General features: G+C 34.7%; 1 protein-coding gene and 1 pseudogene across 1 annotated transcript; one reads left to right on the top strand and one right to left on the bottom strand.

Annotated features, from left to right (window-relative positions):
* Positions 1 to 2,627: 2,627 nt before the first annotated feature.
* LOC115241157 (allatostatin-A receptor-like) lies at positions 2,628 to 18,306 on the bottom strand. The gene is made up of 5 exons (XM_029816771.1): positions 17,114 to 18,306; positions 8,900 to 9,029; positions 8,546 to 8,821; positions 8,210 to 8,460; positions 2,628 to 3,307 (listed from the first exon to the last, which is right to left on the bottom strand). Exons 1-4 carry the CDS (start codon positions 17,533 to 17,535, stop codon positions 8,212 to 8,214), a joined length of 1,077 nt encoding a protein of 358 aa, XP_029672631.1. The 5' UTR covers positions 17,536 to 18,306; the 3' UTR covers positions 2,628 to 3,307; positions 8,210 to 8,211.
* Positions 9,541 to 15,962, top strand: LOC115241170 (annotated as a pseudogene).
* Positions 18,307 to 21,949: the final 3,643 nt, after the last annotated feature.

The following is a 21,949-nucleotide window of genomic DNA, read 5'->3' as shown; positions in this document are numbered from 1 at the left end:
AATGCCTTTCGAAAATAGAATGGGATTTAATCATCCGATATCGCAATAATTTGAACGATTAAACGCGTCTTTTCGGAGAAAAAAATCAACGCTGATATTTTATTTTATATGATAAAAAATTTATTTTACCTTCTTTTTTTCTCGGGTTGCAAATTCCAAATCCACGATTAAAGTGACAAAGTAAATAACAGAAATGATTAAAAGAGGAAAAAATAAAATGATTGGATATCTAGAAGTTCTTTTGCGAGGTCTTCTCTTGATTTACACAGATATATAACGTTCATCTTGAGCGATCATTCAAGGAGGGACAAAAATAGGAGATGGGCCTTCTATGTTCAATAATCATTTCTCTCTCTTCTCTGTTTCATCTACGCTACCTATCTTTCTGTCACTTTAAATGACGCATCCAAGATAGTCTCACGATTGGACCGTGAAGAATACTCGAATGTGATTAATCAATTTCTTAAGGCTTAGGGCTTAAAATCTTATTGTAGACGCCGCTTTATGAATAATATATTGGAATGCGTAATCGAAATCAAAATCAAAAAGTTGATCAAAAAACATCAAGGTAATCATGTTAATGAAGATAATTCAGTGTACGAGCTCACGTAATAAATAAATTGCCAAGGAAATGATGACTTCAGGTATCCCCTCCAAAACATTGCAAAAAACATCATTTATAAAAAGGCTACCGATAATATATGTGCAGTCGTTAACAAATTTTTCATATAATAAAGGCAGTCGTGATTAAACTCCGTATTGCTTTCAAAGAGAATTTAATTATACGGAACTAGGTAAGTCATTAAAAATAAGTGTACATTTCAAAGTTTTATTTTAAAGAATAATAACTTCCCGATAACGTCCCTCTATCTCTTGAAGTGTTCAAAAACATATGTGAAAATTGATCGTTCGATCTGCGATGATTGCTTTTACCCAGCTCAATGCCGTCGTCCTTGTAGAACCTCGTTTAACAGAATATAGGATTTAGCGATCCTACCAATCGAAAAGGAAATGGCCAACAATTTCGATTATAAAGATATTATAGAAATATTCGCAAAGATAAAGCCAGAAAACATAATTTTTGGATTTCTTTTATCTTATCTTTTTACAAAACGTATTGTATACCCACCTTTAGGGGCATCTAAGACAGTCGCAATCGTAACAGCACCGTAGGGCGCACATAGACGTATAATATATAAGTCGCGCGATCTCTACATTTCTCGTAATCAGAACGCGTCAAAAAATAGAAAGTTGTTGTGCGATCTATTTTTTTTCTAACGATGCGTAGTAGAGTAAAAAAAACTTTGTTAATTGGGAAACAGAAAAGTAGAGAGGATGAAAAGACAAAGATAGAATAGTGATACCATTGAACTTTACACTAAAAAGCGCCGTGCTATTTAAAATGTGGGATGACAAAGAGGGCATTATGTGACATTTTGTCTCTTTCTGTTGTAGGCCTTTTTTTTAATGGTACAACTAGGGTGACCAACCGTCCCGAATTTTTCGGAACATCCCGATTTTCGGCTCTCATTAGAAGCGTCCCGAAAGAACCTTAAACGGGACGCTATTTGTCCCGATTTTTCACATAACATAAAATAAATAATATAAAACATAATAATAGATTGTTTTTAATTTTATTTTAAGAATTTTATCAATTTAGTTTTAAACCAATGATTATTTATATTAAAAAATAATAAAAGGAAGAGAGATCAAAGGTCTTATGGATTGTAGAATTGAGATCTTCGAGAACGACCGGTGACGACGATGAAGGGCGACACATCGTGCTCGCACATCAATTAATTTTATTAATACGATTATCGGAAATTTACTCTCTGTCTCTCTCTCTCTCTCTCGAATCCTTGCATTGAGACGATAAGCAGAGAAAAGTCGGCAAGAAAATGCGGTTCTTTAACAGAACATTTATTACTCCTTAATTCCATCTACTTAAAGTCATCCTGTCATCTCGTTAAGCCGGTTGTTCGCATAAAAGGTGAAGTTCTCTCACGTTTACACCCAATACAAAGGGAAATTCATTACATCGCCGTTCGCGTATAGTTAAGGTTTAGAAACGATCTGCAAATATTGGATTACGACATCAACACAAATTAAATTTTGTCGATCTAATGGAACGACTTCTCTCTTGTTTCAAGATAAAATGAGTTTTTACATTTAATATATTTCTTAAATATATATAAATTAGATTTAATAAGTAAGAATGTTTTAATCAACAATTGCGAAATTTTTAATCAAACTGTCATATTTGTGTCGAAAACACAGAAACAAATAATAAATAAATAAGAGACGCATACTTGAAATAAATTATTTCATTATTGAGGAATAAGCTTTTTTCGATATGAAAGCTCGAATTATTTTCCTTCCGAACATCATCACCGATAAATCTGGCTCTGTTTAGTGATTTGCGAAGCTTAATGCAAAGTTTAGTCATCTGCGAAGCATAAATCATGCTGCTATTTTAGTAAGGAAGATTGTTTTAGATGTCTTCTTAGTAACAGCTCTTTCTCTGAAAGGCGATTCGTTGCTTTTCGCATGTAAATGCTTAATTCCGGCATACGATGTCCGTTATTCTCATTAAAATCCGTAAACAAAATTAATGAAAAAATTTAAAATTACATCGAAAATAGTTCTTTATTACATTCTGACATACAGCTCTTAATACAAGAAGAAATGTCAATCAAATGTCATTCCTCCCCTCTTACTCCAATAATGCGAGCAAACGAGATATATATTTTATCTCAATGTCTTTATTGATACACTTTACAATGCTCGGACGTGTAATTTCCTGACGATGACCCTGAGAATCTTTCAAATTAGCTGCCCTGGATAAGGGTGAGCGTCGGGAAACGAGTCCGCGTCTTTTTACATTTATTAATATTTCGTAAATTTTCGCACTCGCGAAATATCGCCCGGGGATTCGTAATCCGCTAATCGAGTTTATGAGATCCACTCAAAGAGAGACGTGTCGATGTTGACGATCAGATATATGTATAATAGGCCCTTTTTTCCGCAAATTGCTCTGCGGCCAGTTGCATCTCGACGCTGCTAAAAGCTGTTCTCAGATCGTACTTTTGCAACTTAATTATACTTAAATACCCGCCTTGGATATTTAAGTATAATTTCTTTACCGATAAAAAAATCGAGAGAAATATAAAGTGTATATATATTTGGCGGAGATTTAAAGAATTGAAAATCACGTCTTTCCGCTAATCGCCAGATGACATCGAACACCGAATATCCTATAGATCGTAGACATTCGTCGATCCGCGCCGTCGTCGGTGATAATTTGTGTCTGTAACACAGTAAATAACATTTAAATATAAAGACACAAGTGTGTTCCCGCGCAAACTGGACATTAGAATTTTCTACATGTGAATTTTCTGATCCTTTAGCTTATATGATACTTTTGCGATATATTAAATAAATGTAATTCTTTTCTTTTTCTTTCTTGTCGCGTGTAAAACAAAGATCACAAGAGACGCAATCAAACGCTTTTTAAAAATATTCCCTCTTTCCTTCATTCTCTGCAAAAACTATGGAAACCTAGATCTTCCACCGTTCTTCAAGTTAAAAAAAAAATATTTAAATAATGATCAGAGATTTGCATGTTTTCGATTATAACTTGTCGAAATAGTTTCTCGGAATTCCAGACTTCGATTCCGACTCGATTCACCATTCCCTGATCTCGACAGCATAATTCCCGTAGGAGAGGATGAGATTTCGAAAGTAGGCCGCGTCGTGAAATAAGCGGAAGACTTTTCTCGAGAGAGTAAAAGAGGCCGGCTGGCGTACTCCACAACCCTTCACGCTTCTTGGCTATTTCCTTCTTTCTTCTCCTCCTCGATTTGAGCTTCTTCCCAACGCCGTCGATCGACCTTCTCCTCGTGATCGATCTGCATACACATCATCAAATTTGCATATCGTTGCCTTCGTATTGCACTCATTAGATCGCACATAAAACGCCGGATTTTACAGAAGGTATTCCTCAACGTTGCAGCATATATTATTTTGTGAAGAAACTTCTTTTTATAATCCTAAGTTTTTATACATTACGTTGAAGCTATCTATTTTTCTTTCGTCTGACAAATATACAAATAATAAAAAATAAATAACTAACAATTTCAATTCTCCAATAAATTTCAATTAGACCATAAAGTTATGCAAACGAGATACAAACTGAATTTTAATAAAAAGTTTACACATTAGCATGAAAAAATGATTAATATGCCAGTGAAACGAGCTTAACAATCTTCAATCATTTTGATCTGTAAAATTCCTGGATTATATTGAAATAAAATTATAAAATAAATCGTGTACGTAAAAGAATATACATAGAGCTAAAACAATTTGGATAAAATCTTTTTTTTGACATTATTTGAAAATTATGACTGGCGCGAATATCGAAACATTTCACATGTGAAACGATCTAATTTAAGTCATTTTTTAAATTACTTTGTAAGCCTTTTTATAAAATTATATTTCTCCCCAAAAATGTTTATCAGAAAACTTCTTGTCAATTTTATCTCGCTATATTTATACAAATGAGGATCGCGCGTGAGATATTTCTTGTGTGGTAGACACGTCGTATGTACCAATTCATGAGAATGTCAACCTTCTATGATATACATTCCTAAATCCTTGCCAAACAATTTCCATTTATCATGTGGCAACGGCGACAACTTTTTTTGGGATATCTTTGAAATTATGGCTCTCGACGTTCCCGCTACATAAACTGAATCAGCGAAAATCCATATTTGCTTGGAAGCTTTTCAATGGCTAATTACGCAAAACGAATATAAGAAAACGAGAATAATGTCGCGATTGTCAAGATGAAACAAGCAAAATTATTCGCGGCGTATTATCTCCGGATTTACATTGCTCTGTGTTCCTAATCAATACGACCAAATTTTTAAAATGTCAACATATTTTATTTATTTTCGGCTGCGTAACGCTTTTAAAAAATATAGTTATATAAAACGCACTGAATTAAAAAGCATTTTAGAAGTATCAAAGAGAGAGAGAGAGAGAGAGAGAGAGAGAGAAGATATTAAATTCGGCTGCGTAACGCTTTTAAAAAATATAGTTATATAAAACGCACTGAATTAAAAAGCATTTTAGAAGTATCAAAGAGAGAGAGAGAGAGAGAGAGAGAGAGAGAGAGAGAAGATATTAAAATTTCAAAATTAAAAAGAGTAATCATCTTAGAAATTCTCGTAAATGCAAAAAGTCTTATTTTATAAATTTTATTAAAAAGTTGCATTCACACCGCTATCTTTTAAGCGAAAAATTTAATGAATTTCCGCGTAACGAAAGCAGATGTAATCCTCGAACGCAATTAATTTTGCATATCTCGATATGCGATCGTGCTTCGCGATCGATTTCTTCGAAATCTATTAGTAAAATAAAGAGAGCACGATAAAAGCAGAGCGCGCAAATCTATCCTGGTCCAGCGTTGTTTATTGATAGCAAATCGTCGTATACTGACACGCTCAAATAAAGCCGCTAATATCGCGCCGAGCTGATTTTGCTCAACGTTTTAGTCAAGATCGAATTACCATCCCGTTGCATACACACAAATCTATTTGATTAAGACTTGTTTGCACTAGAGCCCAGTGCCATTTTTACGAGCGGTCCGTGCGCCCCCGTTCTCGGGGCGCCGGCGATTACCCGGGGAGAATCGCTTATCCTTTCATAAACGTCTCATCCGTATAAAATATAGGGCGTTTCCGTCTGGCTGGGCTGCCAAACAGTTCGGAACTGTTCGCTTGCGTCGTCACGATCGCATTGTATCATTCTTTGCTCTCGGTGAATTTTTGTTCTCGGTGACACTTGATGTCAATTACATTGTATGCCAGGATACATATCCTCGGCGAGTAGTTATACTGCCAACCATTTAATAATGTTCCGATAATTGACGTAAAATCGTTACGAGATCAAGTTTTTTTACGCTATTAACTAAATAAATTTAATAAGGTTGTTTTCCCGACCGATATTCAAGCTTCGAGAAATTTGTTACGCGCTGATATAATTCATTATGTATTTCTGTTTACACAACAGAGGAGGAGCCTAATATGAATCAATTCGGATTAAACTATGCAATATCTACTCATCATCTGTTTGTTTAACGAACTGAAAAGCACAAAGGGATATTGATAATTCCGACTAGTTCAAATGAAACGCGCCAGCTGACGATTTTAGGCCCGTTAGGCTGTAAATAAACGATCGATCGATATTAATTTTGGTTAATGTCACGTGCATAAATCGTATCGAAACGGAATCCATTCATCGTCAGTTTTCCCGTCCTATCGTACGAGGTGGGAAAAAAAGGACGAAGAAAATATGATGGTCGTACGCGGTAAGGGATCAAAGAGCGAATCGCTACGGCATAAAACGACAACACCGGTGTGTATCAAAGAATAGTTAATTGAATTTTCGGTGAGCCGTCAATCTCTCCGGGGAACGGAGAGCCTGATTAAGGTTTGTTCGCTACCTGCGACGTGTCGCGATGATTTTTCTTCTCGGAAAAGCCTTCAATACACGCCGTTGTAAACGATGTTCCCGAGTGAAAATAAATCAAGGAGCAAATAGAATGAAATTTTGATTGCGGTAATAAATCGCGTCCGCCGATGTATCTGTGACACCGCAATAAAGATTTCGCCTACGTCAAGTGTGTCCATATAGGATTCTCGCATGCAACCGCGATATGAAAATTTTAGAATAATGTCAAAAAACTTGAGAACGCTTTAGTTATATTAACGAAAATATATATAGTAGTATCTCAATAACGTTTATAAAATATTTACATATATTAATATTAATAATGTCATTTCTTTCTTTCTCTTCTCACACCTCGAAAAGAGAATTAGTTATGAAAATAAATTCTGCACGGCAATGTTCTCTCTCGCAATTAAATAAATTGATCTTCAATCGTAAATAAATGATATGGAAATAGTCGCTCCTTATTGCATAATAACAATTACGTAAAATAGAAAAGGAGAGGATACCCCGTGTTACCCCGAGTGATATGTTTGTTCCGCAGGCTCACCATCATGCATTATATAAAAGAAACTTCAGTCATTATTATTATGTCTGAGCGGAGCACTTTTCGCTACCTCTCGCTCGAGCGAGGCAACTCGCAACGTCAGCGGAAGTTGTTTTAAATGAAAATTTTCCTTCCGTTCTATCTGTCCGCTGCCAGCGCCTTTACTTAACATTATTTAATGCCTCGCGGTATTAAATTACGTTCCTCTATCCCTCCCCTCCCGTGCTTCTCTAATTCTCCCCCGATATCCACGTGTAGAAGGGACAGACGAAAATGGTAGCCGGAGTAAACTAGCTGTGAAAATGTCATCGTGTTAATGGCGATACGCCACGCTGAGCCCAGAAGGGAGGAAAGCAGGGGAAGGGGATGAGAGGAGCGAGAGCAGGACGAGGAAAGAGGAAAATTTTGTTAAGCGCATACCGGGAGCCGAGGAGGCTGGGCCCGAATCTGAAGCCAAGTAAATCGTGTAATGTCGTTAAGTGCCCCCGGCACGATTCCGCTCGTCATCTCTTCCGAAGAAGAAATTTATATCGTCTCGCGGAGAAGGCGGGGAGGGGGAGAGGAGAAAGGAGAAAAATAACGACGATAGTGTAACATGTTGCGTAACATGTTTGATAAAGATACCTTCGGAATCCTCTGAAATCTCGCCACGAGAGATGCTCCAATTAATCCTCCAGATCGTAACGACGGCCTTTATTGTTACATCAGATAATATCGCTTCGACGGAGATCGATATGATTAACAGAACGCGGAAATTTTTTTTTTTTTTTTTGTTACAGATTCTCCGAAGGATAATAAAAAGTAGGTAAGGAACAAAAATAAAGCGAAGCATTGAAAGAAATATCCATCGATGAAAAAATTTTATGTTGGAAAAATTAAATGCAATAAATATTTTTAGATGTTATACTCAAACACACGCAGACCGATATTACGCCTCGAGAGTTAAAGCTCGAGAAAGAAAAGAAAACTCGGTCTATTGTAAGGAGTAATTGCAATTCGTGATACCTCGGAGTCCTTGATTCCGTAATATGCAGGGTATCTCAAAAGCGAAGATCGACACTTCGACGGGTTATAGTATCGACCGTATTTTGCGAATAAAAAATAAATAAAAGAAGTGATGAGAAATGAGCGACAGATTGAATTTTTCCTCACCTTTAAAGAATATCGCCGCTACTGCCAGCTCTCGTTGTCTTCGTCGCTGGTGTCAGCTGATTGTTCGGCTCCGCGCGCGGCCTGCAGTAGATGATCTTCCGAAAGGCTTTGCGAAAGTTATCGCTCAGGAAGGCGTATAGAAACGGGTTGACGCAGCTGTTGGTATAGGCAAGGATATGGCTGACTATCTGCACCATTATCGTCGTCGTGGTGAGCGGGAACACGTTCAGGGACTTGATCACCAGTATCACCTGCAACACGACGATATTGAATCACGGCAACGATAAAATCGTCAGAGGAGGTTCCCTCCGATAAACAACGGGGGGCCATTTTTACCTGTATGGGACACCAACAGGCGGCGAAGACCCCGACGACGACGAAGACGAGTCTGGTGACGCGTCTTCTGCCACGTCGACTCTCGGCGCTGACGCGGGCGCTGCGCCACAGCTTGACCAGCACGGACATATAAAAGATACATATCAGCACCAGGGGCAGCACGTAGCTCATGAGGAAGAAGGACACCTGGAAGGACGTCCAGTCGTACTGCGATAGGATCCGGCAGGCCGTCAGGTTCTCCGCTAGGCCGTCTCCCTCTTGGAACATGTAGTGAATCTACGTACACGCGGACTATGTAAGAGAACAAGAGCCTGCTCGGGGATGCACTTTGTGCGTTGCATCTCGTTCACTTACCTCACCGTGGATCACGAAGGCGGGAGTGGACAGCGCCAGGATCACCACCCACGCGATGCCGATCGCCAATATGGCATGATTCTCGGTTCTCCAGGACATCGAGGCAATCGGATGCACCACCGCCAGATATCTGCGGACAATTTCTTATCCTTGACATGGCTCATCGCCTTCAAGCTTCGTCATTAGCATAGCTTGAATTGCTAATCTGGTGTAAGCGGAGTCCTATGAGGTTAAGCCTCCCCTCGCTTCAGCAAAGTTTCATGCAGAATATAATGACGAGAGTAACGAGATCAGAAACATCTCTTGCTTCTTGTTATTTTAGAAATTTACCTTAAAGTTTAGACTGGCGATCGGTTTACGAGAAAGAGAGAGTGAGTTTAATTTATAAAAGCAATCCCTAAGTCGCTCAATTTAAGAAGTTTGGCCTTGCCTCTAAAATCAGCTAAAAAATCACAACTTGGAGATAATCTCCGGTTTAAACATCGTACATGTTTGCTTTCGAGGAAGAAAATTAGAGAAAGACGACGGAAATAAAAGGCTATGTTTTGTTTATTGTTTAACATTGAGTATGAATAGTAAATACAAACCAAAGATAAGAGTCAAGATAGGAGTCAACCATCAAATTAATCAATCTAAATTAATAAACTAAATACAAAACGTAAGCCCATAGTCGAAGGCTGGTTCTTTCTATAGTATTAGCCGGTTTTATATAAAAAGAAAACTCAATAAAATTACAATATTATAACCGCATTATGTTTTATAATTAAAATTATACCAATAAAAAAATCCCGATTTTTTAAGATCGATATCCCGAAATTGGTTAATCAAGAGTTGGTATTTTTTGACGAACCCCACTCCTTAACACTTGGTCTAGATATACTATATATATGAGGGCACAAGCAAAATCCAGCGTAGAGCGTAGATAGACGTGACCTGAGACAATCGTAAAGGCACTGTACACCATACTCACTTGATATTATAAGGGAAACGGTTAATATCCTCTGCTAATTAAATATCCTCGTTATTTGAGTGCCATCGTGAAACAATGGTGGACCCAACGCAGTTCGTATTATTTGATAGTTTAAATAGAGACAGTATATCACTGCTACTCAGTGAGTTCGACAAAGAACTAAAAAATATATCTGGAAAATATATGGATGTCGGTTGTGGACCCGGGGATATAACAAAGGATATTCTTCTTCCGTTTCTTGATCCGAATGTAACTATAATTGGTAAGTAAAAATAATAAATTATAAGAATATAATAGCTCTCGCAGACGCGCGCACATACACTGTGTGATGTAAATTATCATTAATTAATGCAATAATTATATATTGTAAAGGTACAGATATTATGGAAAAAATGGTTGAATACGCCAACAAAACATATGGTGATAAAGAACGACTCAAATTCGAAGTGCTAGATATTCAAACTAAAAAATTGCCCGAGGAATATATCTCAGAATTTAATCACATTTTTTCTTTTCATGCTTTGCAGTGGTGCAATGACGTTCAGTAAGAAAAATTATTAAATAAGCGTAGATTAATTTTTTTCGTAAGAAATAACTTTTATATATGTCTTTAACAATGTACTTTTACTTATCTATGTTTTGAAAGAATATCCTAATAGATGTATATTTCCAAAATTATAATTAATATTTAGCATCTTTATTTAATAGCCAAACGTTTCGGAATATTTATCATATGCTTCGACCTGATAAAACTATGCTTATATTAAGCATAGCGCATGCTGCAACCGTATTTGAATCTTTGGAAGCTATGGCGCAAGATATACGATATGCAACGTATATGGGGGTAAATATTATTACATCAAAGATGCGGCATAAGAAAAAAATTGTAGAATAATATCCGCATGTGAAAGAACTTCGTTTTTATTAATTTTAAAAATCCGTCGAATGTACACGTGTAGGTGGCTAACATAAGAGACAAATCTCTTTCGTAAGAGCCTTTATTGTTTCATTTCAATTTTAAATTTTATATGTATATATCGCACATTTATTATTTGCATTACATATATCACTTTGATATATTTCATCTATAAATTTTTAATTAAATTAAATTTGTACAGGACAAACAGAAATATGTTGGATTCGTACATGTTTGCTTTCGAGGAAGAAAATTAGAGAAAGACGACGGAAAGTAACCGAACTTTCTTAAGTTTAGTTCTTCTTCGTTCTGATTCCAAGTAGGATACAGAGAATTATTTAAAAAAGATCGATTGTTTGCACAAGAATCCTGTAACATGTTAATCAAGACGGATAAGACACATCTAGGAGGAGGATCTAACGATCCCGTGAGAGAAAAATAAAAACTTGGACAAGTTCGAAGAGTTTCTCGGTCGTTTTACAATCCATCTAAATCGATCGCACCATCTATACCGAATCGATCATTTAATTCGTGTCGATTACTCGACACATACATTATTACACAACATTAGCGATTGATATAATAATGATATTTTACAGAATTGCATCTCAACGACCGGAGATTGAATAATGGGAATGTAACTCGCACTGATTTAATCAAGCTCATACAACGTCCAGGCTGTCGATTATATAATTGCTAGAGAATGGCATCGCCGTGAGATATTGGAGTTAGACGGCGAACATCTACAATGATCTACGTCGCCCTGAAATTGGCATGTTCAGATTGCCCGAGATCAATGTATCAAACGAATATATTCCGCGTACTCTGCAAACTGCTGCGCGCATCGCGATTCAAAGCTGGGCGACTCGAATCGAATGTCAAATGACCAAAAAGCCCGAAGCGTTTTACGGAGCTACTACGAAGAGTCCATGATAAAGGCGGATCACACACGTAAATATCCCGTACAAAGATAACGTTTTTAAGGACAGAGAATGGTAGGACAAAGAAAAATAATTGCAAAAATAATAGTCGATATATAGATTTTATCAATGTCTATAAAATTGATTTTGACATAAATGTAAAATCAATTAATAAAAAATAAAGGTCAATTGGAGCCCAGATGCAGTAATTGTAGCTTAAATAAGTGTCTGGGCTCCAATTGACTTTTATTTTTTATTAATTGTTTTTATCTTTTGAGCCTTTTATATATATTTTATTTTTGATTTATTTTGTTATAAATGTAAAAGACTCTTAAAAAATACAAATTTTCTTATCTCGATAAAGATTAGGGATAAATCGTCAAAAGAAATTTATAAAGTCTTAATATCATATGATCTCTGATAAATTTTCTTGTAGCTATATTTTTTCTTAGCGATAATTACATTAGGCGGTCTTCCTACTGAAAGAACTTCGTTTTTATTAATTTTAAAAATCCGTCGAATGTACACGTGTAGGTGGCTAACATAAGAGACAAATCTCTTTCGTAAGAGCCTTTATTGTTTCATTTCAATTTTAAATTTTATATGTATATATCGCACATTTATTATTTGCATTACATATATCACTTTGATATATTTCATCTATAAATTTTTAATTAAATTAAATTTGTACAGGACAAACAGAAATATGTTGGATCATTTCATTATTCAACCCAACCTCACGAAGAGCTAAAAAAAGTACTTGAAGATATCGGATTTCAAGTTCATCATTGCAGTCATCAAAACAAGAGCTCATTTCTAAATACAAAACAGTTTCTATGTAAGTATTTTCTCTCCATATGCATGCAAAAATTAAATTCTAGACAAGATTATTATTTGTATCATAAATTTTTTTTTCATACTATTTTTTTCTTTTCATTTTATAATTTTTTAACTATATTATTTATTTCTACAGCCATGATTGCTTCACCAGCAAAGTTTCATGCAGAATATAATGACGAGAGTAACGAGATCAGAAACATCTCTTGCTTCTTGTTATTTTAGAAATTTACCTTAAAGTTTAGACTGGCGATCGGTTTACGAGAAAGAGAGAGTGAGTTTAATTTATAAAAGCAATCCCTAAGTCGCTCAATTTAAGAAGTTTGGCCTTGCCTCTAAAATCAGCTAAAAAATCACAACTTGGAGATAATCTCCGGTTTAAACATCGTACATGTTTGCTTTCGAGGAAGAAAATTAGAGAAAGACGACGGAAAGTAACCGAACTTTCTTAAGTTTAGTTCTTCTTCGTTCTGATTCCAAGTAGGATACAGAGAATTATTTAAAAAAGATCGATTGTTTGCACAAGAATCCTGTAACATGTTAATCAAGACGGATAAGACACATCTAGGAGGAGGATCTAACGATCCCGTGAGAGAAAAATAAAAACTTGGACAAGTTCGAAGAGTTTCTCGGTCGTTTTACAATCCATCTAAATCGATCGCACCATCTATACCGAATCGATCATTTAATTCGTGTCGATTACTCGACACATACATTATTACACAACATTAGCGATTGATATAATAATGATATTTTACAGAATTGCATCTCAACGACCGGAGATTGAATAATGGGAATGTAACTCGCACTGATTTAATCAAGCTCATACAACGTCCAGGCTGTCGATTATATAATTGCTAGAGAATGGCATCGCCGTGAGATATTGGAGTTAGACGGCGAACATCTACAATGATCTACGTCGCCCTGAAATTGGCATGTTCAGATTGCCCGAGATCAATGTATCAAACGAATATATTCCGCGTACTCTGCAAACTGCTGCGCGCATCGCGATTCAAAGCTGGGCGACTCGAATCGAATGTCAAATGACCAAAAAGCCCGAAGCGTTTTACGGAGCTACTACGAAGAGTCCATGATAAAGGCGGATCACACACGTAAATATCCCGTACAAAGATAACGTTTTTAAGGACAGAGAATGGTAGGACAAAGAAAAATAATTGCAAAAATAATAGTCGATATATAGATTTTATCAATGTCTATAAAATTGATTTTGACATAAATGTAAAATCAATTAATAAAAAATAAAGGTCAATTGGAGCCCAGATGCAGTAATTGTAGCTTAAATAAGTGTCTGGGCTCCAATTGACTTTTATTTTTTATTAATTGTTTTTATCTTTTGAGCCTTTTATATATATTTTATTTTTGATTTATTTTGTTATAAATGTAAAAGACTCTTAAAAAATACAAATTTTCTTATCTCGATAAAGATTAGGGATAAATCGTCAAAAGAAATTTATAAAGTCTTAATATCATATGATCTCTGATAAATTTTCTTGTAGCTATATTTTTTCTTAGCGATAATTACATTAGGCGGTCTTCCTACTAGCTTGCATACGAAATATTTAATATTCATAATTTAACTTTCACTAAATAATTCAGTAGGTAATTCCCTTTGCATCGTGTTAAGCCGCATAATCTAAGGGAGGAATTCATGAATGAGTTTGCACGTAGATTCGAGGAAATAAAAATTAAAGAATACAAAAATAGACAAAGTGATCATAAGGTACATGATAATATTCCTTTTTATTACACTGTACTAGTAGCTTATGCACAAAAATGTTCATAATTGTATCAGCGTATATTAATTTAAAGGAGGAATATGCAGAATGTTTGTCTTTTCCTTCTCTCTTCCGAGCAAATTTTGAAACGCTCGGGAAGAATGTTTATCATCGTTTATTATATAATGGACATTACGAAATGATTTATAAATTAGCAAGATTCATCGCTGTTTCCCGGATCTATTGCATTAAGAAAAAAAAAATCATTTAAAATACAATCGCAATTGATGGTCGAAGATCGTTCAAATCGCTGAATTTCATACATGATCGTTCAAATCGCTGAATTTCATACATAATCAAGAATACGATTAAGAGATTGATGAAATAAACTGTTATCTATGATATAAGATATGAAATATTCCGAATAGATCAATCTAAAACATCAAATTTTCTATAGGTGAAGATCGCGTGTTACTAAATTGATATCGATTTTCCACCTGCGAATGCTTAAATATTCGATTCAAAAGTGCCTAATCCAAAAATACGAAACATGAATCAATCATTTACTGCGTTATATGATTAATTAATTCGATGATCTTTTTAATATAGTTTTTAATTTTATTAATGTAATCCACAAAATTATAAAAATGTGTAAATTATAAAATTTCAGCAACGTAATTCTGTAAAAGATAGAAAAGAATTCTATTTAAAATAAATTATATGTGAATTTCGGTAATGTGTATAAGTGTTCTTAATTTAGTTATAATATTTTGGAGAATGAAGAAATCTAGAATCTCGTTCACTGTAAGCATAGCACAAATATTTTATATACAATAAAACATTTAAAATAAAGATCAAAATAAAGTTTTAAAAATTAAAATAGAAAGTATCTCTCCCAATTCAGGCATCACAGTCTCTAGTATGCATAATTACGCATACATTTTTGTTGCATATCCAGATAAAAAAGGATCTAAAACATAATTTAGTTAAAACATACTCAAAACACATTTTTCTCTGTTATTACATATATTTCAACATTTCTTGTTAAAGCTTATTTCAAATCTACGATATCCGCGCCGATATGACTTTGCGGATAATAAATGAATTTACATATGTACTTTCTCTCTTTCTCTCACATTCTCAGTTTATAAAATTTTATGTCACGCTTTTTCACAAATAATTATCAATATGTAACATTATGTGCGCATTTGCAAGGTATCAAAGTGGTCGGACTTGTTTTCATATACATAAAGCGTAGCCAGTTGGATGCTACAGTCTCCACCTCTCTTCATAGTATAAACGAACTTTTATTTCAGTTCTTATAAAGCGCGATAATTGGCTTAAAAGTTATTTGATCCATACGCAAAAAAGAAAGATCCGTCTTTGAACTACCAATAATGCAAGCACATTACGTAAATTCATATAATATGTAGTAAAAAATATTTCTGACGATCTATATTAAAGGATCTGTACTTTCCCTTTGCGTTATTTCTACAACAGCCGATTACGTAACAGCACTTATATATGCATGCAAGAATTTTAAAAATAGGTATGTACACAAATCGATTTTTACATAAAGTATCTTAATACACTAAAAATTATCAATATACTATACATATTGTAACACGTACACTGGATAAAAAAATTTATTCATATTTTTCATGATTATGTATATGCTGTAAATTTGATACGTCAATGATAAAATATATATGTATATATATATATATATATATATTATTTGAAGAATTTATTTCATATTCGGCCATATTGAAGCAAAGTGCCCCAAGTAATAAGCATATCCCCTGAACTATTAGTCTTTTGACCATATTATACGAGAATTTCGCTTTAATACAATGCTAAGTGATGTGTCTAATAATTGGTAAATTATCTAGTAAAAGTTACTTATGTGAATATTAAATAATTTGATATTATGCAAAGAAAGTCTATCAAACTTTCGCTAAAAGAAAAAAATGTGTAGCAGAAGAAAGTCTGCCGAGATTATAAAATGAGATACTCTATAAATCTCTCCAGGCAATTATTATTTTACATCATATTATTCTGTTTTTAATCCTTTTAATTTTTTCAAAAGAAAAAGAAATTTGTATTTTCTAAAAGTTGTTTACGTTTATGTCGTAATCAATTTTATCGATTATACGAATAAAACGAAACGAATGCTCTCTCTTACTTGCTGAAGGACATACACCGAAGAAAAAGTAAGAATAAGAATTTCAAATTATTTGTTCGCATCTAAAACATTTGCTTCTAAAGAGATTGAGATAACAAATGCCACGAAAATATATGAATAAATATAAGTCATTTTCTGCCCAAAAAGATGAATTGTCGAGTTCGCGAGATGTTTTTGTAAAAACATCTGTGCCTCCTTAAAAGCGTCTCCGCGTCGTAAAATGACATGTTTCAAACATATAAAATTATTAATATATTAGTATTTATATATTTCATGAGCTGTACGATTGCATTACCGATTTTGCTCCAATAATGATGATAAATGTGATATTTACGAGCAAATTCTTTTTTTCTCTAACAAAAAAATGTTATTATAAACGACCATTTTTCTTCATGCTTGAAATAAGAATTCTTTTCACTTTCTGAACAACTCACTTTCTAATCGTACGACTTATAAATCATTTATTTCGCACTTGTTGACAGCTATTGCGGACATATCCGACAGTTTTATATGAAATATTACGCGCCAAGTATTTCACGGAATACAAACAGAGAGACAACGTTTTATAATAAAACATAGTCTACCGAGAATTTTTCTACAGAATTACACCGACAGTTTGTGAATCCGGGGGATAATTTTAACGTACCAACCTGTCGAGGCTCATGAGGACCAGGGTGTAAACGCTCGCGTAAGCAGTGACAATGATCAGATATTGAACGGTCTTGCACCAGATGTTGCCGAACGGCCAATACGGCAGCACGAAATCGGTAGCCGTGAACGGTATACAAAATATGACGAATAGGAGATCCGCCACGGCGAGGTTGATGATGAGGATATTGGTGGTCGACCTCATTCCAGGATTCGCCGCCACCACTACAACCACCAGCGAATTCCCGGCGAGACCAAGGATGCCGATTATACCGAAGAACAATGGCACCACCACCACCACGATGCTCTCAACCAGTTCGCGATTATAATCGAATTCGTATACCTCGCACGCAACTTCGTTCGCGAAGCTGCAGTTGACGAGAGCGTCGCTCGCATTCGCGAGATTCATGATCGTCGGCTCCATTATTATTTGCAGAGATTCGCAAATCGACGCAAATCTCCCTTCGATTATGTTGCGACGAGCTCGTTAGGCCGGTCCGGCCGAGATAATAACAATAGGAACTGTGCATATATTACAGCGATGATAATCGATTGTTCCTCAGCAACGGGATCTCGATCTCGTCGTGAGGATCCTGCGGCGACTGTCTGCGACATCGAGGATGCCGAGGATGCCCTTTCCTCTCGCCAAGTTGATTCTCTCTATCGAAAGGCATCGAGTATATACGATCGGCGATTCGCTGTTCGACATCGCTAATCGCTCCTTTACAGTGTCATCTTTCAAACTTTCGAAAGAATCTCGAATTCTGAAAAATCTCAAAGATCGATAAGATGCCGGAGAGATGAAAAATCGGCCGCATATAAGGATGTTGACATGACGCTTTACTTCTTGTGTGCGAGTTCTATCTTTTTCTTCAAATTATTAAAAATGCGAACGAAACGTTGGTCACACACGTGGTCTTGATAATCATTTTATTTATCCACTTGACATATGATCTGATTTATCACGCGTTAGCTGTGTAAAATTTGGCACGTGCCAATTTTTCATGGAATAAAATATCGGATTGATAATGAGAACTTTTCGATCGAGCAATGTAAAGGTGCACACACAATAATCGAAAATTGAAATATATGTAATTTGCTTCATATGCTTGTCAAGACTTGTTTATCATTCACTTGAATTTGAGGGACTGGAATTTGCTTTAATCGTGTATACCATTCATTTGTCAATGTAGTGGTTAATGCAATGTAAAGGTGCACACACAATAATCGAAAATTGAAATATATGTAATTTGCTTCATATGCTTGTTTATCGTTCACTTGAATTTGAGGGACTGGAATTTGCCTTAATCATGTATACCATTCATTTGTCAATGTAGTGGTTAACTATGTCGAACGACACATTTTCTGAATTATACTTCGTGTTCCAATAAAATGTCGCTTATTTCATTACAACGTTGTAATCTACAATCCATCAGTTATTTATTGCATTATTATAAATCTTTTTTATCTTTGTTCTACTTTCTTAGTCCCATATGGTGGCGTAAATTAAAAGTTTCACGATATTTTATTGAATTTCAAGGAATCTCGCGATGGATTTAAATGGAAAAACACTGCACTGATCACCGCTAGACCGAGTATTGAAATAACGTGCGATCATCGAATTCCGTACGTTCGCCACCGAATACTTCAACTTGGCCAACTAAAGTTTGACGTCTTGCGATATCTCGCTCATCTCCTACGAGCTAGTTTTTCTTTTAATTTTTTTTTTACGGACGATTTTCCAGAAGACAATGTCTACGTATGTACTTCGTCGATAATCGCGGCAGATCAAAATCGAAGGCTCACTTCTCCTTCCTTCCCGATGCGCGAATGCAAGATTGCTTCAGTATCGCTTCGATGAATGAACTTCGAGGATTTAGCTTTGGGCCCGCCGGAAGTTGCATTTCCGTGCCAAGTTCGTTCGTTCGGCAAAGTTTGTCGCGATCGGCCGAGTTGCGAATGATATCGTTGCGCGCTAACCGATAACGCCAGCTCCGGGGGTGGTTTTGCACTGACAGAAACACCCCGATGCGATGCGGCGCGGCGCGCGGCCAGAAATGGAGGGCTAGGTGTACGCGTGAACGACGGGGGACACATTCGCGGCGCCATCTGCTCTATATATATTATATATATGTATGTGTATGCGTGTGTGAATGTATAGGCGCAGACATACTACAAGTCGATGCCGAAATAGGGGGTTGCTTACATACGTAAGACACTGTAACACGCGAGATAAAGCGTAAGATATATATTTACTTAGGGGAAAGAGAAAGAGAAAAATATTTGAACGCTTAGATGACGAGAGCGAGACTTTGAAAGCAGGACGATTGTAACGGAGGAATAATAATAATAATAATAATAAAAGAAATTATTGTGAAATTTGAATATTAATGATTTTCCTTCCCTCGAGATTTATTTGTCGAATTACTCTTTCCTTTCTCTCTCTTCTTCTCTGGTTATATTTCTGTGACAAATATACCCAAAGACAATGCGATACACTTGTTTCGGTGAAAAATTGGAAGCTTTAGACAGATAAGAAGAAAAAATTATATGTAAGAAATAAAATACAGACGTCGAATTCTCTTTACCCTTCAAGCTTCATCTGCTAAAACCATGTTTCATTCTATTACCTTCTAACGAAGGCTTAGGATGTTTGATATCACTTCGATATTTTTCAATATATATTATAAACACTAGCTAAATATTTATCTAGAAAACGGTATTAAATAAAAAATGACAATGCGCGTAAAAATACAAAATCAAAATATTAACAATCGCATTTAAATTATAGTTTTGGAACATTATACTTTTATATAATTATTTGTATTATCGGTGTAAACTGGCAGTAACGTGCCAAGCGCGGTATAAAGAGCGCAAACACTGTTTATTAATTAAAGGATTTATTAATTAAGTTTATTAATTAAGTTTGCGCTCTTTATACAGCGCTTGGCTCATTACTGCCAGTTTACACCGACATTTGATTTTAGTCATACGAGCCGTACATCCAATTATATATTTTATTTGTATTAATTTATATTAATTGAAATAAATGTACTCATATTAATTATTTGCATCGAGTTTCTATGACGATGATCTATTTCTTTCCTTGATAGTTCAAAGTATCAATACCCTTGCGAAAATATCAAATATTTATGGTATTAGATGCGGAGTAATTTTTCTAACAATTTTAATATTAAAATCTTTGCCTGAAAAATATCGGGTTTATTCGGACCCATCTCTGCAAAATGTCAGCTGTCAAATCTTTGATCTTCATTTATTTTATCTCCCTCTTTTCTCTCTTATAATATATATAAAGTACATTACATACGTATATAACGTATATACATCTATAATGCATTTTAAACAATCGGGAAAGAGAGAGGAAGGGAAGGATAAAGTAAATAGAAACTGATGCTTTGACATTCAGCAGAGACAGGTCCGAATGCAGATTCGATATCTATCCGAGTTAAACATAGCCATCCATTGCACCGATGCAATCGTTTAAAGTTTAAACGATTAAGAATCAAACTGTACATTTTTAAGTTGTGCATTTTTTTATAAATATACCGGATAATTAATATTACATTAATAATTATATGTAATATAATTATTATCATAAGAACATACATAGCGTATGAAAAAGAGATCAGTGGCCGTTTATAAAATCTACTCTCTACAGAATATGAACATTATCCTTCGTCGAAATTGGGACTGTATAATTTAATTAAAAAGTTACTTTATATTGTAAACTAACTTTACGACAATTTCAGATTAACTTACTTCTCGCTTAAATGGAAATTTAATTAATAGTATTTTAATTATTATTAATAAATAAATAAAAATTCTTCAAGTATCTCGCGATCATGTGTATGTATCGATTTTGTATCGACCATATATATATAGTTGTATTTATATAATTATTTCGTGACAATTTTATTACGTAATTTAATACGTACAACACGTATGTGTTTAATACGTACAATTAAATGTAATTTAATACTTGTTTAATATCTAATATTCGTAAGGAACAAAAATCGCGTATCGTAAAATATGCAAATCGCGCATCTATGAGCTACGAGCGGAATTATCTTGCAAGCATGCACGATAAAACAGTTTTTACTTCTTCGATTGATATAATAAAAAAATTTCGGTCTGCAAAGTGTAATTATTATGGCCGGTAAAACAGGACTCCGGCATCACCTTAAATATGAATATAAAATAATAAATATGGATTAAATATGAATATAAAATAATAATATAAAATAATAACTATTTTTGATTGGCCGGAAAGATATTTTTAACACGTTTTTCCACTTTATCGAAAAATACAGCATAAAAATGATGACGAGAACATATCTTTTTTATATTGTCTTTTTGGCAAGCAAAAAGATGTCTTACACATATCTCATTTTGTCGAAAAGACAACTTAAAAAAAACATTCTTTTGTTATTTTTTAGTGTTATATGTGCTGTCTGGGTTGATTGTATTGTCGCGACAAGAAGAGATACAATCTCCGTCATCTATTAGATAGTCTTGTGTTTAAATACTAAATATGCTTATCAAAAGTCGGCAAGAGCATGAACTCGAGAAGTAACTGGACCGATCATAAAATTGTTCAGACAATAAAATTTTTATCAAATTAATTGTTAAATTTAAGTGTAATTATTACAAATTTATAATTATTTTTATATACGTAAATTGTTCAATGTATCTCTTTTTAATATACTATCTCTTCTTTTGTCTTTGATTCTACTTCTCGCGAGATAATAAAAGCGATTTATATGCGCAATTCTCTGTCCCTCGCTTATAACGGAGATTATAAGTTATCAATTTATAAA

Source organism: Formica exsecta, unplaced genomic scaffold, assembly GCF_003651465.1.
Source record: "Formica exsecta isolate Colony F162 unplaced genomic scaffold, ASM365146v1 scaffold120, whole genome shotgun sequence".
In the NCBI taxonomy this organism is placed as follows: domain Eukaryota; kingdom Metazoa; phylum Arthropoda; class Insecta; order Hymenoptera; family Formicidae; genus Formica; species Formica exsecta.
The sequence above is the reverse complement of the archived record's forward strand: the minus strand, read 5'-3'. Positions and strand labels throughout refer to the sequence as shown.